The 17,459-nt window shown below is 50.1% G+C and overlaps 1 protein-coding gene across 1 annotated transcript in view; it reads right to left on the reverse strand.

Annotated features, from left to right (window-relative positions):
* Window positions 1-181: 181 nt before the first annotated feature.
* The window catches only part of LOC125715351 (C-terminal-binding protein 2-like), a 29,182-nt gene continuing 11,904 nt past the window's right edge, over window positions 182-17,459 (reverse strand). The window contains 8 exon segments of the mRNA XM_048986721.1: window positions 182-1,755; window positions 2,913-3,030; window positions 3,448-3,575; window positions 5,233-5,363; window positions 7,255-7,469; window positions 9,444-9,650; window positions 10,500-10,644; window positions 12,516-12,670. Of these exon segments, the coding sequence (XP_048842678.1) occupies window positions 1,575-1,755; window positions 2,913-3,030; window positions 3,448-3,575; window positions 5,233-5,363; window positions 7,255-7,469; window positions 9,444-9,650; window positions 10,500-10,644; window positions 12,516-12,670 (1,280 nt within the window). The 3' untranslated portion in view covers window positions 182-1,574.

A 17,459-nucleotide genomic window follows, 5' to 3' on the forward strand; every position in this document is an offset into this window, starting at 1 on the left:
CCAAGTTAACCAAGAGTAGTAAGAAAGTAAACTATTAAAATTGAGGTATTTGAGTAAAACAACCTTTCATAGCCCGCATTCAAAGTGTGGTCTCACTGTTTAGTCAACCTGGAAGTACAATGTGTTGTGTCAGAGCGCCCCCTTGTGTGCAAATGTAAAAACGACATGGATACAAACTGGATAGGATCTCAGAACTGTATTTTTTATTGGAACTGCACTGAATGCTAAGTGTTCACCTTGTACAAGAAACAAATACAAATACTCACACTAAAAACAAAACATACTCCTGGCAGCCTTCGCTTGCTATTGATGGGACACTAGTAGGATTCCACTATTGCTCACAGAGTAGACACCCCCCTCCCCTCCACAGGAGCTTGGAACGGGAAAGCGGGGGCCAGGTCACACAGGCCTATGGTTATAAGGACATTTATCTAGGAAATACAAATGTAACAGACCCCATAAAACATCAAAAGTGGGATGGGTCCATTTTATAAAAACACCACCATGGAATTAAGAGCTGGGGGGGGGGGAACCCAGAAGGTTTTTATGCTGTTCTCAGACAAAATTTTGGGTTGGGAGGTAAAACAAATGTCAAAAAGGGTTTTCCTGAGTAGTAACAAATCATTTCTTTAACCCTTTCCTGTGATTCCCGTCCTGGTGAACATACATTAAAAAAAAAAAAACTCAAAACACTCAAGCAGACTCGGACAGCATCTCAGGCCTTCCGTCCATTCGGAGTCTCTGCTGTTGGCCCGGATTGTCAGTACCAGCCGGCGCACCCCGCTGGAGAGCAGAACACCTACGATCGCGTGGTCCTAAGTCTGAAAATACTTTATGTTAAACACGCATGAATTCACACATCTTACTGAAACCAGCAGAACTGCCACATTTCACACACCTTGCAGTTTTTTTGTGGTTCACACAAAAAGAAAAATTTAGTTTTAAACTAAACATGCCACGCATGAGGCCGGGGGCTTGCTGTTTGGCCAGGGAAGGGTTAAAGGCGTCTCTCGATTGCCGCTGCTTTGGACAATCTTCTCGTTCCTCCTTTTCTGCCACCTGATAAATATATATACTTTTTATAATACATTTTTACTTTTTATTTTTCACATTGAAGGAAAAAAAATTTAAACATTTTGCGTGTTTAAAAACAAAAGATTAAGAGGTAATGTCAAGTCACACACTGACAGGAAAGATCTAGGGCAAGGATCAGAGGCTGAGGGGGTGGTGTTAGTGTCCAGTAACGAGAAGGTGTCGTCCGAGCTCTGTGGTTGGTCGATCAGGAAGCAAGTCATCCAATCAGACAAGGAGTGAGTAGGCGGGGCCTGAGCTGCCCCGCCCCCGAAGGCGCACACAACATTCAAAAAACGTCCAAGAAGAGGAAGAAGGAAAAAAAAACTGCCGTTTTCCAAAAAATACAAGAGCTGTACTGAACCAAAAAAGGAAAAGAATAATTAAATGAAGAGTAGAAATCCACGGAACGTGTTACGGTCCCCAGTGTGGAGTGGGAGCGGGTGGGCTCACTGTCTCTTGGTCCCGGGTTGAGTGTTGCTCCGAGCTCTCCTAGTGTAGTGCTATTGCTCGGCTAGGTGCTCTCTGGTGTCGCCGTGCTTGGCAGGCTGGTTGGGCGAGGGGGCCTGGGAGGGGTGTGTGCCCGCGGGCAGAGAATGGGTGATGGGCACTCCCCCTGGCACTATGCCCTCCATCGTTCCGGGGAGTCCGCCTGGAGCCACGCCCACCACACCCGGCGGATACCTACACAAAACGGAACCGGTAGATAAGGAGGTGACATATTTAGGATCAAACATGCCAGAGGCTGTTGACCGTGGAGACCTGCTGCGGATGTGGGTAAGTGAAACCCAACTCCTTCACGTTCCTTGGCAGCCCCACTGATCTCTGAAGGCTGCCAGCAAACCGGGACGGGACGGGGGGGGGTGATCATCAGAAAGGTCCCTGTCCCAAGCTCACATTCTCGATCTACCCTCCCCCAGGTTAATGCACGGCCAATTGGCCGTGATCATTGGCTCCGCCTCCCCCCAGGCCTCGGATCGAAGCAGGCACTGCACAGCAAACAACACCCCCCCTCAGAAGGTGAGAAGAGAGCCAACAAGACTTCGGAACTAAACTCGCAATATGAGAAAGGCTCCACGCGGCGGCACACGCTCACTGCACGCTCACTGCACGCTCACAGTTAGAGTCAGGGATATCAGCTTTGCTGCAGATCAGGGGGACCCCAGACCAGGAGGCCAGTAGACCGGCTGAGACCAGTTCATTGTTTGCTTGTTGTTTGTTTGTTTGGTTTTGCATCTAACTGCAGTAACAGATTCTTACTGTGAGTCGGTTTGGAAAAGGGGGGGGGGGGGGGGGGGGGAAGAGTGGGACCCTGAATCAGCAATGCAGCATTTTAAAACGAGGCATTATGCAAAAAATAAAAAAATAATAATAAGCTTCCATCCTTTGACCAGCCAAGAAAGGCCTGGGTCTGAGTATTTACCTGGTTCTGATTTAGGTATATATTTTGTCTTGGACACCACCGGTTGCTATGGCCTGTGGGGTTTGGTTCACTCGGCTGTGTGAGAAAAGCAGTCAGTCCGTTTGTGGCACTCGTGCAGAGGGGCTGAGAACATCAACCAAGCGCCTAGCAATTACAACGAGGGATTACGGGCAGCATTCCCCGGGGGAGCTACACCCCCCCCCCTGCAAGGGACAGTGAGGTCAAAGGGTGCACATTAAGGGCTAGACATCACCTTTCTACTGCACTCCATTACTTCAGAACATGCACAGTTCAGGTGCACAGTCTGCATTTCATCAAGCTTTTTTTTTTTTCCTTTGAGCGGCGTCACGGTCCTGGATTAACAAAAATAACAGGAGCGGCGCCGAGCGCTTTCTCAAGTGCACCTCCCCCTCCTTACCTGTAGGCGGCGCCATTGAGCTCAGGATGAACGGCCTGCTGGTCCATTAGCGCCCAGGGTGCCGTGGTAACAAAGAACTCTTTGTTGACGCAGTTTCTCAGGCTGTCGGGGATTCGGCCTGGAATGGGGGGCAGGAACACATTGAAAGAACGATAATTTAAAAAAAACCCACCATTGATCATACCTGACACAGAAAAAAACCCTTAAAAAACACACCTAGATCCAGATGATGAAAGTGGGACATGATAATGAGAAGCAGACCTCAAATAGATCAGGCTTCAATACACAATCTCAAATTAATATAATTTAACAAATGAGATCTCATCTCCCAGACCTTCCCCAAGGGTTCATACACTACGCTCCAACATGGAAGGTAATGATGACATCAATTAAGAGCCCCCTGCTAATGGGTGCGCAGAAGCCACTGATGTGGAAATGAGGTGTTGGGGAAATGGGGGGGGGGGGGGGTGTTTGGCCCTTGGGTGAGTCAGTGGAGGTGGCGAATGTGTGTGGGACCACGGGACGTCATCCCTACCGGTGATGGCTCTACGGATCTCCGTGGCGGCAGCCTCCCTCATTTCCAACGACGCTTGCTCACTGTACCACGCCGTGTGGGGGGTGCAGATCAGATTGGGGGCATCCTTCAGGGGCCCCTGGGCGAAGCTGGCGTTCAAAACACAGAGGGGAGGCCGTCGGCATGGAAGAAGCACTCCTCTGACTCCTCATCCCAAACCCAGGCACCGACGGCCACCAGTCTTACGTAACCAAAAGTACAACATCCACAAAAATTCAGTCGTTTTCTGATTGGTTCTCGTCCTAAAACACGCCTCCTGTCCGTGATGCTGTCCCCACATCGGCTATCTGGCAAGCTTCCATACACAATTCAAAAGAAAATTTCCAAAACTCAGTGCATGGGATGTGCTCGAGACAATTTATGTTTTGGAAATTTAACGAAATGAGTTTTGGTGCCCAAAGCTGTAACATGATGAGGAAGCCTGACTTCGAGTGACAGATCGAGTGAGTTTTGGAAATTCACTCATCAGTTATTAAATCGGAAAAAGTCGTTGGTGTACCTCACGTTGGTTTATATGCAATTTCATCCCCGAAACGTTTACGTTTCTCGCCACGGAATAATGCCCCTGTCAACGCAGGTCTGCAGAGAAATATACTCCATTCTCAGCTGACGCCTTTTATTTTGAAAACGCCAATTTTTACTAAATCTATTCCACTGCCATAAGTATGACTGGTTAAGGTTACAAGAAACGTCTAAGTAGCACACGGGTGAAATTTCATGTGAACACAAAAGCACAGCTTTAGCACTCAGGGGAGCGTAAAGCCTTTGGTTAGCTTGGGTCCCGAGTGGTCTGTCCCAGTCACCTGATGGGGGTGAGGACGCCACTGGGCTGCGACAGGCTGACGGCACAGTGTGTCCATCTGTGCCACGGTCGGGGCAGAGTCCGGCTTTTCGTGCAGTGCTGATGCAGTGGAATGGGGGAGGGCTTCCCAGCTCCACACATCCAACTGGAATCATAACCCATTATGCTTCTAACCGCACCCGCAATTAGAGCACCCCCCCCCCCCCCCCATGTGCGCGACGAGGGATGCCTGTCAGAGACACCTTTCGATTCAGAAATTTACACCCAGAATGACAGTAGGAGTAGGAGTCACTTTGCAAATAACGAGTAAGCAGAGATTACGAGCAGAGGCAGATTAGACTGACATCAGCATGGACGCTCAGGTGCTGCCCAACCCTAGGTGGGGCCCGGGGTCTTAGGCCAGTGTTTTCCTATCCAGTCCTCAGGGAACCCCCCCCCCCCCTACAGTCCACATTGCTGCCCTCCCAGCACCCCGGAATCAAATGATGAAGAATAAACCAAACGATCAACCGGGTATTCAGTGTTCTTGATCGTTTGGTTTGTTCTGGATCATTTGGTTTGTGCTTGATCGCTTGGTTTGTTCTTGATCGTTTGATTCAGGTGTGCTTGGGGCCGGGAGGGAGCAAAAATATGGACTGTCTAGGGGTGCCGAGGATTGGGTTGAGAAACACTAGCCCAGGCTTTAGCCTAGGATAGCTTATGCATTAATCTGCCCCTGATGACAAGGAGCCAAGGTGCAGAGAGGCAGCCCTGAGGGGTAAAGGGGAGGGGGCGATTTAGGACGACATTAGGGCCATACAAACTTTGGAACATAACTGGATTGGTCTGGGATGGCAGCCCAATATGATATGTTTTCAGGGGCCCCAAACTCTCGTGCGGGGCCCCTGCCCTGGGGAGAGAGGCACACAGTCGGCCCCAGCCGTCCTGCTCAGGCAGCCGCTCACCTGAAGGGCTCCGACTCGTGGACGTCCAGGGCCGCTCCGCGTATCCTGCCCTCCTTCAGGGCCTGGGCCAGGGCCTTCTCGTCCACCAGGCCGCCCCGCGCCGTGTTCACCAGGAAGGCGCCCTGGCGCATCTGTGGGGGGTTGGGGGTGGTGGTGGGCATGGGAGGGAAATCTTAGCTTTCAGCTTTATTGCCCAAGTACTTTTACACATTAAATGCCTTTTCCGTTGCTTCTCAATTTACATCCACAGAACAGACATATAGAAAAAAACACGAACAAAAAAATACATGTATAGCATATGAACAGACAGCAAATATACATAAAAATACATTAAAAAACAATGCGGTATGTACAGTCTGTGCAGTATGTACAGTCAAGACTTAAACAAGAGGGCGATAGTGCAGTGGCGCAGAGTGCAAAGATGCTGGAATAAACGTGAAATAAATCTAGAATTGATAACTGGTTATTATGAATACTTGAGGTAAGTGGACTTGACAGTATGTACAGCATATATACAGCATAGTCAGATTTCAGCTAGCAGGTACTGTAGATGCTTAGTGTCTCTGACACCGTGTGACTGGAGTAACTGTTCATGAGAGTGACGGCCTATGAAGAGCAGCTGTTCGTTTGTCCGGCTGTTCATTTGTCCGGCTGTTCATTTGTCCGGCTGTTCATTTGTCTGGTTGTTCCGGCATGCAGTGCGCCGTAGCGTGTGCCAGAGGGGAGAAGGATTTTTAATCAGAATCGAGCACCACGCTGAATGCCGCAAAGCTGCCGAGCAAAATACCAGATAACAGCGGATGAAAGGCGCTCGCTTCGACACTCAGTCTTTCTGGGCATTAAAAATCTCCGGCCTCTGCTCTGGGAGAAACACAGACACGCTTTATTTTCATGTGGACAGGTGGCAAGTCTTCTCGCTGATCCACGGTGCGAATAACACGGCAAACTTAAAGTGAACGAGGGCTTCGCACTGGCTGCTCCGGCGAGGGAACGTGCATGGAAGAGTTTGTCAGTGATTCATCTTGGCCAGCGGGTGGCAGCAGCGCACCAGGCCAGCCTCCACACTGCCCGCGTGGGGGGGGGGTAGTTTTGCTGCCCAGTAGCGAGGTCGCTTTCGATTGGAGCTAAATGCTGGCTCTCGGCACATCAGATGGAGCGACGAAGAAAATTTGTTCCATCCGTCGGATCGCATATTGTTAAGATACATGCGGACGGACTCCCCACAGAGAAGATGGAAAGAAATATCTATTTAGCCCGGCCAATTCAGCGAAAGTATCTGAACCGGGGGGTATCAGACTCTCGTCAGCATAACACTGGCTTACATAACCCTTCAATCCTCCCCAACACACAAAAACACACACCGCTCCAGCAGCCAAAGACACCACATTTCATTTTACATAATTTATTTTACAGCAATGGCATAAGTTACAAACACAACACTGTTACAGTTATGTGAGCTGTTCAGGTCCAGGCATTCATCTGGGGTACCCACCATAACAGCTTAACAGCTCAGGCTCACAATGGGGCCTGGAGCACATCCCAGGCAGCATAGGGACCATGGCGGAGACACCCAGGACCAGATGCCGGTCCTTTACAGGGCACGCACACGCACACGCACACACATGCACACGCGCACACACACGCACACGCACACACATGCACACGCGCACACACATGCACACACACACGCGCACACACACGCACACACATGCACACGCACACACATGCACACGCGCACGCACACGCGCACACACATGCACACGCACACGCGCACACACATGCACACGCGCACACACACAAACAAATGCAGACACAACGGGCACTTTATGTCTTTGGGTTGTAGCAGGGAACGCAAACACTACTGGAAAACCAGCAGACTCCACACACGCAGCAGGGATTGGAACCCAAACCATCTGCATTATCGTGTTAAAAGCAGCATCTGCCTCCCTCTCCCAAACATCCCCGGAAGTGATGCGACTGCAGCCGGCTGGGGGAGGGGCCAGGCCCCCCCCTCGCACCCACCTGCTTGATGGTGAAGTCGTTGATCAAGTGGTGGTTGTGCTCGTTGAGGTTGCAGTGCAGGGAAACGCAGTCGCTCTGGTACAGCAGGTCCTGCAGTGTGTAGACGCGCTGCACGCCCAGCGAGCGCTCCAGCCCGTCCTGCAGGTACGGGTCGTAGAAGATCACGTTGAAGCCGAACACCTTGGCCCGTACGGCCACTGCCTGGCCGGAGCGCCCTGTGTGGGGAGGGGGGACCGCCACAAGTTAGCCTCACTCATTTGTGAGTCATGTGACACAAGCTACAGTCAGTCATTGGTGCTCCTTGCTGCAGCCCTGGGCTAAGATAATGAGACTGGCTTTTCAAAGAATAATGTTTATAAGCAATGGAGGCGGGTGGGGCACTAATCAGGATGGGGTGGGGCAGAGGTAGGGCTTTACACTGCCCTGTAGGTCAAGGGTTCCAAAATGGTGTATTCCTGTACGCAGCATCCACACCGAAACACAACGTGTTTACCAAGATAGACCCCCTCATGGTCTTTGCCTTTCCGTGGCTGATGAAATGTGGACCTCAGGGCAGATCCCCGGACGCCAAAGGAAGTCAAAGCTCATTGGCTGATTTGCACGGCACTGTACAGTCTTGTGCCAAAATTGTTTGGAATGGAATATTAATACAACTGAAAAAAACTGCTAGGACTTTGTCCCTGACGGTGGGCAGGGGGCACTGAGTGACAGGGACCCTAAATATCTGGAACACGATTGGATTGGTCTGGGTTGGGGGCCCAATTTCATGATTTCATGGGACCCAAATCTCTAGCAGCGCCCCTTGCCTGCATCTCTAACCGGGGCACTGGCGGAAATCTCAGGTATTATGACAGATTTATGAATGCAGGCCTCTTTGCCACCTGAATAATTTAAATCCTCCACACAGGGACCCAAACAAGTATCTCAAATAAAGGATGATGCCAGACACTGCAAGAGGCACAGTAATTCTGCCTAAAGTCTGTGGGTCCACAACGCACGAGGAGCACGGCTCTGCAACCGGAATGCTGCAGGTTCGCGTCCTTGGTGCTCATCTGCCAAGGAAAGCTGAAAGCCGTGTTATTCCAGTAAGCTACCAGGCACTACAAAAGGGCCGGGCACGCACGTCACCTTAGATAAAAATTCAGCCAATCAACATAACTGCAATTAAACGGTGTCCAATCAGAGTCAATCAGTGGAGAGCAACAGCCAATTAAAAAGTGGCCAGACAAAACGAACCCTAATTGTCAAAATTTAATTTAAAACACCAATTTTATGTTATAAGGCAGTGCAAAACAAATAGGGGAAGAATCAAAATGATTAAAATTAAACTACTTGCTTTTCTTTGCATGCCTTATAATACGCTTAACGGGACAATCATGCCTTCAGTAACCCGCCCCGCCCCGCCCCTGCTGCGGAGTGCGAGGGCATTGCACGGTTCTGGCCCGCCTTCACGAAGCCCCCCTGCCCCCCACCCCCCCAAGCGGCCAGCCCTCCGTCCTTGAGAGAGGGGGGGCATCTGTCACTGTTTAGCCACTGCATTGCAGTGCGGCCCCTCCTGCCAAGCTGCCTACATTCAGCCGATGCTGGAAGGTCAGGTTCTGCTCGCCGCTGATGGAGCCTGACTAAAGAGGCAAGCTGGGAGGGGGGAACCTGGGACCAGAGACACAGGGGTACAGGGCCCTAGTACATACACCCAACCAGTCAGCCTAAAGGGGGGGGCACGGGCACAGAGCAGCTGTGCTGCCTGGCTTGTCGGCTGTTTTTTGTCTGGGGTGGTGTGGGTTCGGGGAGGGGGGGTTCAAGGTACTCAAGCCAGCCCAAAGGAGGAGACTAACAATATGGGGGGGGCTGGGTATGTGGCGACACAGATAAGGCAGCCTGTGGAAACATCATCGCTAAACAGAAAATGTGGAAGCTGTGGGGGCGGGGAGCTGAATTAGTATCAGGTAAGCGTCTGAACTGGCCCGTATCGTCAGGCTAACGAAAATGGTGGGGGGGGGGGCTCCCTTTTTGGAATGGGGCCTTAGAAACAGGCTGTGTGTGTGTGTGTGTGTGTGTGTGTAGGGAGGGGCGACAGCAACCTTCAGAGAGACCACAGAGGAAGAGAGATATACAGGAAAATGGCGTCATCTGCATCAGAGGGACTGAGTTTGGATGCGGCGGGGGGGGGGGGGGGGCTTCTCCCTCACCGAAGCCGATGAGGCCCAGGGTCTCGCCGCGGATGCGTGCGGCGCCCGACGCCACCTCGCGGATCTGCTCCACGCTCTGCACACGCGTGCCCTCCCGCAGCGCCTGGTACAGCCACGTGTTGCGGCGGTACAGGTTCAGGATGTGGCAGATGGTGGAGTCGGCCGTCTCCTCCACAGCCGCTGACGGGATGTTGCACACGGCAATCCCTGGGGGGGGGGGAGATGAACGCAGTTACACAAAGGGACAACAAAGCCCCCTTCCTCCATACAACAACCTCAGGGTCAGCCACCCCCCCCCCCCCCCGTACTGTCCTTCTCACCACTCCAGCCCATGTCTCGGGTGGGGGAGGGGACGGTCTGTCCGGGTTCAGCAGACCCCCCCGGCACCCCCCATAACTTGCATTGCCGGTAAACTGCCCGGCACTGAGCCGCACTTTGCTGAGTTTAGCGTTTCCACACAGAGCCCGACGTGCGCCGTCTGGGATGCGTCTCTTTAACGACAGAAGAAGCGCTTGTGTCTTTTCTTTCTCAGCCTGTGAGGAAACTGGGATCTTTCGGTGTTTAAAGTCTCCCGTGAGACACAGAGGGGGGGCACATTGGCTTGGGGGGGGGGGGGGGGGGCTTTGATTTTTCTTCTTCTTTCAGTTTTTTTTTTTTTAGTCCTTGTGTGTGAAGAGACTGAATGCTTTAGGAACTACACTTCAGGAACGATCTGCCTCAATCTCCGTACAAATGTGACATCAGAACACCCCCCCCCAAACATAACAAGCTGGGAGGGTCCCCAACACCTCCCTGAGGACGACACAGCACTTCAGAATAGGCATATATATATATATATCATGGATCTCCAGCTCCAATCCTGGATGAGCCCCAGTACTGCACACATTTGGGTTTCATCTCATTTTATGCGCCTGATTCAACTTCTCTGCTAAACACCACACAGTTCTTGTGAATCAGGTGTGGTGGAACAGGCAGAGAACTGAGGTGTGCAGGGCTGTTCCCTGTAACTGTGACAACGGTCATGAAGTCCCAACCCCCCCGGGAAAGACCACCCACCCAGCTCGCCAGCAGCCTTGATGTCGATGTTGTCGTAGCCGCTTCCGATGCGGATGATGATCCTCAGGGCCTTGAACTTCTCCAGGTCCTCCCGGGTAAGCGTGATGGTGTGGTACATCATGGCACCCACTGCCTCGTTAAGCACCTGCAGCAGGCATACAGCAGGGGGAGCAGCGTTTAAAGAGCTACACTTGCGGACAAATGATTTAGAATATAGACACAATCTTACGAAGGAAACGTGACCGGACCCCTTGATCGGCTACTTAAGCTAAACAGTTTTTTTTTTTTGAAAAACCCAAGATGGAAAGATAAAGTGAAATTTCAAGTAATGAGTCACTTTGTCATAAAAACTGTTATGCGAACCTTTTATTTATTTGTGGAGGGAGGTACAGCAATAATGGCCTCTATCCAGTGCGTTTCTATTCCCAGTTAAAGGAAAACCACTGACTAAAGATGGTAAGAAAATGCTTATTTCACTGTCCTCTTAGATAATACCTGAACACCGAATACGGTCCATCCTGGTTAAGACAATAAGCGCTTATTATTTTGCTGGCGTGAAAATTTATGTGAGCTGGTAAAATTTTTGCAGTTTTTCCCTTCTTTAAGCTGGAAGATCTGATGACATCACAACACGCTGATGACTACGGGGCTGTACAAACGTCCTTAACACGGCAGACAATATTTCGGATTCCAGATAAAACATTGACAAGTAGACTGATCCCCTGACAGTTGACAATAGGGGTACAGTTTGGAGACGGAAACATAGACTGGGATTTTCACAGGGATGAAGCGGAATTGCAAGGTAGCTGACAGCAGAGCTGACCTGCCGTGTTCCTGCCGTCCAAGGCGGACCCAAATGCGAGTAGGTGAGCTCCGTAAAGCCAAATCCACTAAGCACCGGAAACATAACGGGTTTAAATGGACCCCCGGCTAACAGCGTTAGCCGAGCGACGGCTGGCTGGCTAGCTGCGAATTAGCATAAAGCTTTCATTAGTGCGGGACCTCGGTGTCCTCAGCAGGATGCTTAGTCAAGGTTAACGTGCGTCTGTGTCTGTCTCTCCCTCTCTGTGATTGTGTGTATATTGTGTATATAGTACATTGTGGTGACATTGTACAAATGTCACCATAATGTGATAAAAACATGTTATTTTGACATGGCGGGGAACATTTTATTCAGCTCCCACAAGGGGAAACTCAAATGCACATAAATCCGTGACTGGTTACTTATAGTTAAAGTTATAGCTGGGTAGGGGGTAAGGTTGTCATTGATGGGATTAGGTTTTTTCATATAGAAATGAATGGAGAGTCCCCACAAAGATATCAATACAAGTGTGTGTGTGTGTGTGTGTGTAAGAGAGACAGAGACGCGATTTGCATTTTCACCAAAGGCGAGAGCACTCCTATCTGAGGCCATCCCAGCACAAACTGTGACTCTGAATAGATTCAATGTTTGGAGATCGACATCTGCTATATTATAAATATGCTGAACTGATATTTAGTTTTATTTTTCGGCAGACATCCATGTTTCGGTTTCACCAGAGACGGGCCTGGTCTGGGATAGCCCCCCACCCTGCCCTAAATAATCCCCTACTTAGTTATTTTTGTTAGTTAGTAACGGTGAGAGAGGAAGTGAAGACCATTCCGTCCTCTGCGTTGTAGGCTCCCGTTCGTCAGCGATATCGTCACCTGTGCGGCTCGGGCTTGAGAATCCATAAGAGGCGGACACAGGGTAATGACATCAGACTCCTTTAAGGGCCCCCTATCGGAGACAGGCGTGCCCCCCCCAGCACCCGGTCACATTAAACCCTAATGTGTCACTTTATTTTAACTAGGCGGAGTGCAAAACCCGGCATAATGTACTTCACATGTTAGCTGGACAGCAGGGGGGTAACTTCAGGGAGAAACAGCTACAGCTAAACGTCAGGGCTTCCTGCATCACACACCCCCCCCCCCCCCCCCCCCCCACGGCCTCACACTATGAATCAGGGTCTCCTCGCTTTACACCCCTCCTCCCACCTTCTCATGGATCTCCTGCGTGGACTGTGCATCACAGAACGCCACGGTGGCCAGATCCTTGAGGATGGGCATCTCCACCGTGCAGTCGCGCCCATCCAGCAGGGCCACCAGGGGGCGCGGGTGCATAGGACCGTTCATGATCTGGGGTCGGATACCTGGGGAGGGAGAGAGAGGAAGAAGGGTGGGGGGGGGGAGTGAACATCAAGCAAGAGCAGCAACCTGGAGGCAGGGGTGACAGACCATCACACTTATGTGTGCTTTTCCATATTAATCTGCGTTTGAGATTTGAAGGAGCACAGTCATTTCATTACACAGATCCGGGATCAGTGAGCTTTAAAACCCCATAATAACTGTGATGAAATTATATCTGAGGCCCATTTTGCTACACTGATGCCAGACCAGCTCATTATAACTGCTGAATACTAATAGCGCCGATGTTTCCTTCTCCCTGCGATCTGTGTCAGACTTGGCACCAGCGCTTGACGACAATGTCACGGCAACACGTAGTCACGATGACCAGCCTCCAGGCAGCCCGTCTGAAGCCAAACATGAGATGGAAGGGGGATTCTCGGAATGGTCATCGGCACGAATGTCAGGATCTCTGCAGCAATTAGGGCCTTAATTAAGGATCTTCCAGACAGCGGCTCTCCATTGTACCAGACGTGATGGGGTCCAGATGACCCCAATGGACACAGGAACGAGGCCATGGTTTGGCCGGGGGGCACCTGACCACCCCCAACTCCCCCACACACCTTGTGGTAGGAGCTGAGTGAGAAAATAGACCGAGCTCAATGATGCGGTCCGGTGTGGCTCAGCCCACCGGCTTGATCATGAACTTTAACTTTGTCAGTACCCACTGACCGAAGCAGACATTACCAGACAGACAGTCCACATCTGTGGTCGGGGGAACAGCAGACCCCACTCCACCCCACAGAAGCTCAGAAACATACAGAAACTCACCAACACTGTGTGTCGGTCACACGGGTTTCTACCTCCAACTCACCCTCGCTTTCATATAAACGATGACTCACACGTTTTTTTTCTAACAAAACTTATAAACAGATGAAAACAGAATGTATAGGTACAGGCCCCCCACCTCGCATGATCATATACTGGATGATGGATGGATGGACTACCATACAGACTCAGCTTCCAGGTCAAAGGTCACCAAATCACCCTCAGTCTCCAGTGGGGGGCAGCACTGAGCAAATGGAAACGATGTTAAGATGAGTAGGACGACTCTGTAATGCAGTGGAGACCTGGGGAGAACGGGGCTGTCGATTTGGGGAGGCTTAGCGCCTACAGGAAACCACTCAGCAGGACCCCCCCCCACCCGCAGTTTGCTGTTCAATCAGACGGTCCACTTCACCATCAACGTCGGTACCCCCTTCTGGTTCAGCTCCCTCCCTGGAACGACTCGGTGGTACAGAAACGGTCCACTATGGAGGTTTGGAGTGGAGGATTCTCACCTCCGACATGTTGCAGTCAAACAGCAATGTGTTACATCAGAACCCCCCCACCGCCCCCCTCCCCGAGCAAGGGGTAGGGGAGGAAATCCCACACTGACTCAGATGGAGATTAAGAGGATAAACGAGTGAAGGACAACAGGAACAAACAGACCCGCCCCGGAACACAGGAACGCAGAAAATATTTTAGGTCATGGACTTCAGTCTTTCTCCAGTTATACCACAAAATATCTGACACAAGGGTCCACTAGAAGTGCCCGGTGTTGTCCAGTTATTGACCTACACGCCCAGCAGGGGGAGCAGTGGGCACAACATTATTTCATCTCACGGACTGGCTAATACTTTCTTATCAGTAGGACTGGGTAATTAATCAAACATTAATCAAAACCGACATTCGGAACCTCTAGTCGACATATTCTTGCCCTAGTCAGTCACTTTTTTTTAAATGCTGTTAACATGCACAAAAAAATCTGCTAACACTTTCCTGTGTGTGTGTGTTCATGCACTGCCCCCTTAATCACACGATGTGACTCCGCCCCGTCCGTCAGCATGGAGGGGGGGGTGGGGGGGGGCTTCAACACCGAGTCGACTCAGCAACTCCAGCAGCTTGTGCCAAAGAAAAATGCCCTGTCCGTCGTCTGGACAGATTGTGGCTTTAGAGGAGACACCACCGAACAAACGGAAGCAGAATGTAAGCACTGCAGAAAAACAGTTTCAGCTGCGAAAGGTTATACCACCAATCGGTTTTAACACCAGCAATATACACGATACATTGGAATGCAGCAAAATACAGTGGAAATGACTTGTGATAAACTTATATGGATCAAAAACCTTGGGACTGAATCATTCCTGTATAGATATTGTTTAAATGATTTACTTATAGTAATCAAGTAGTCTGCTTACAGTGCTCATTTTGGGTCCTTTCATACATAACAACATAGGCAAAAAAAATTAAAACTACAGTAATTCCTTTTCTTACTTGCCTAGCTTGCCTTATGGTAAGCCAGTCTCCTTCTGGTTAGCTACCTGAGGCAAATGCTGCGTGCACAGAAAACACGACAGGAAATAGAAAGCCATTTCCTTTCAATTAAGAATATAGACTTATCAAAGTTTATGATAAACTGCCAAAAAAACGAGACTGTGAGACGCAGTAGCAAAATTACAATAAGCTATATGTTATGTACAGTACTGTATTGCATTGCCGCGTATTTGAATTACACACGGTTCAGTAATTTAATGTGTGCAGTACTGTACAAATTAAAGTGCACAGTACATGAAGATGCTGGGATGCATAAAACCATATGTGAGGGAAGGTCGAGTAGCAAGAAAGTTCTGTCATTCTCCTACAGAGGGCACTAGAGAGTCCGATTACGGTGGTGGGGGGGGGGGTATCTGAGATGGCGAGTGGAAAACTGTAACTAAAAAAGGAGGGAAGACAGCAGCACTGTGCACTCAGGGCAAACAGAGGACTGCCCTGCCACTGCCTCTTCCCGCTGTCTGTTGTCATGGTGATAACGTAACTGCATTGGCAAGATTAGGATGCACTTTATTTAAGGCAGGCACATCTGTGTTGCTGTTGGAGACGCAGCCACACACACTCCCAGCATCGCCCCCCTCCCCCTCCCCCACCAGTACCCAGCATGAACATCAGAACCCGAACGCAACGTAATAAACAAGGTGCGTCCAGATGGGTGCGAGGCACTGACATGCGCAGGGTTACCAGACAAGCTTATCCGTATCCGTACGGAGCCGGGGGGCCCAGGGACGCTCCCAGTCGGACCACACAGAGCCAGGATTTTCCAGCACTCGGGTTCAGGAATCGCAGCGTGAAGTGGATTAGAACAAAGTGTGAACTCTCGCTGACCCCCCCCCCCCCCACCCCCAACCCCTCGAGGCGGGAGTGGACACTTCTGTAAGGGACTGCTGGTTCCTGACCCCCTGGGGAGCCTCACAAGCCAACCCTCCCGCCCGACTTGGCCCCCTCCATGTCCGCGTTTCCCACCAAAATAGGGCTTAGTGACGCCACCCACTACCAAAACAAAGCAAACTGTGACAAGCCCAGAGACGCCCCCTAATCTCCACATTTCCTGTGCTGGGGAGGGGGATCCACTGCGTTTAGCTGAGTTCTTAAATTTGATGCTTGCTTAATTAATCTCCCCCCATGTCCATGTCAGCTACATGAATGCCTGCAACTCCCACTTCACACTTCAATGTGGAAACTCCATCCCCCCCCCCCCCCCCCCCCCCCCCCGCAAGTCCTACACTTATTTATAAGGATTTTTAAAAAGTACTTAGGGGCAAAGTAACGACATTTGCTCACAGAGACGACTAAAGGCTCCATCATCTGTATCAAATGTGTCTTAATTAAGGAAGCGTATAGATTCCGGGCTACAGAAAAGTTCAGGAAAGTCTTAAGCAGCGAGTTCCTGACCGATCAAGTCACATTACAGCCAAATGGTGCTGAAAACAAACTCTTTGTGTGTTGATTTTCTTCCAAAGTGTGGTTTGAAAAGCCTGTTAAAAACACATTCTCTTGTTTAAAATAAGACTTTTCCTCTGGCAGAGAACGCCCAAAGGAATTGCCTACTTTTTGTGTTTCTAAAAGACGTCCAGCAGGGCGGCGCCTGCACGCCACCCCAGAACAGACATAGTTTCTGTTTCTCTATTTGGATTGTATGGTTTCTAATTCGTCTATTAAACTCTGAAGATACCCTTATGTTCCCCATACGAAGCTGTCTGAACATGTGACCTCCCACCCAGTGAGTAATTTTCTTAATTATTCAAAAATTGCTGAATCTTTTACGCTTGGAATTTCTATTTAAAAAATTATAAAACCATGACAAATTAAGGCAGTCCATTTGCCAACTATTCCGAATAACTGTGTTCATTATCTATATTTTCCATGATACTTTCAGTATTTTAATATTTCTTGGTACCCAGAGTTCAATAAATCACATTTTATCACTTTACCTCTCCATTAAAAATGAACACACCGGAGCTTTTTTGCGCAATAATGAACCGCTTCGCTGCATAATTAACGTCGAGGTCAAGATTACGTATCAGGTACGCGCAGCTGAATAATAAAAGCATTTGTTGAGATAGGATTCTATTTTTTCAATTTCCGACAACATCGCAGCCGCACCAGAAAAGCACAGATGCTTTAAACAAACAGTCCAGCTCTCACTGCCTTGTGTTTGGATGCTGTGATAAAACGACGATCGGCTGCATGCATAGATCAGGGTGTAGCTGGCTGGATAATTGTCTCAAGGATCCGTTCAGGATTCAGGCCTCACACATTTATCTTAAGGATGTACGATCCATCAGAGAGCATACAGACTCCCCTATGACACACAGAACTTCCTCTGGACACATGGAAATGGTTTCCGGGGTAACGGGACAGACGTGGGCCAGCAGTGTGGTGCCTGGGCACCTGAGACAGTTAGGGCCAGCTAACTCCTGAGACGGTAGTCAGATGTTT

Source organism: Brienomyrus brachyistius, chromosome 20 (assembly GCF_023856365.1).
Source record: "Brienomyrus brachyistius isolate T26 chromosome 20, BBRACH_0.4, whole genome shotgun sequence".
Taxonomy (NCBI): Eukaryota; Metazoa; Chordata; class Actinopteri; order Osteoglossiformes; family Mormyridae; genus Brienomyrus; species Brienomyrus brachyistius.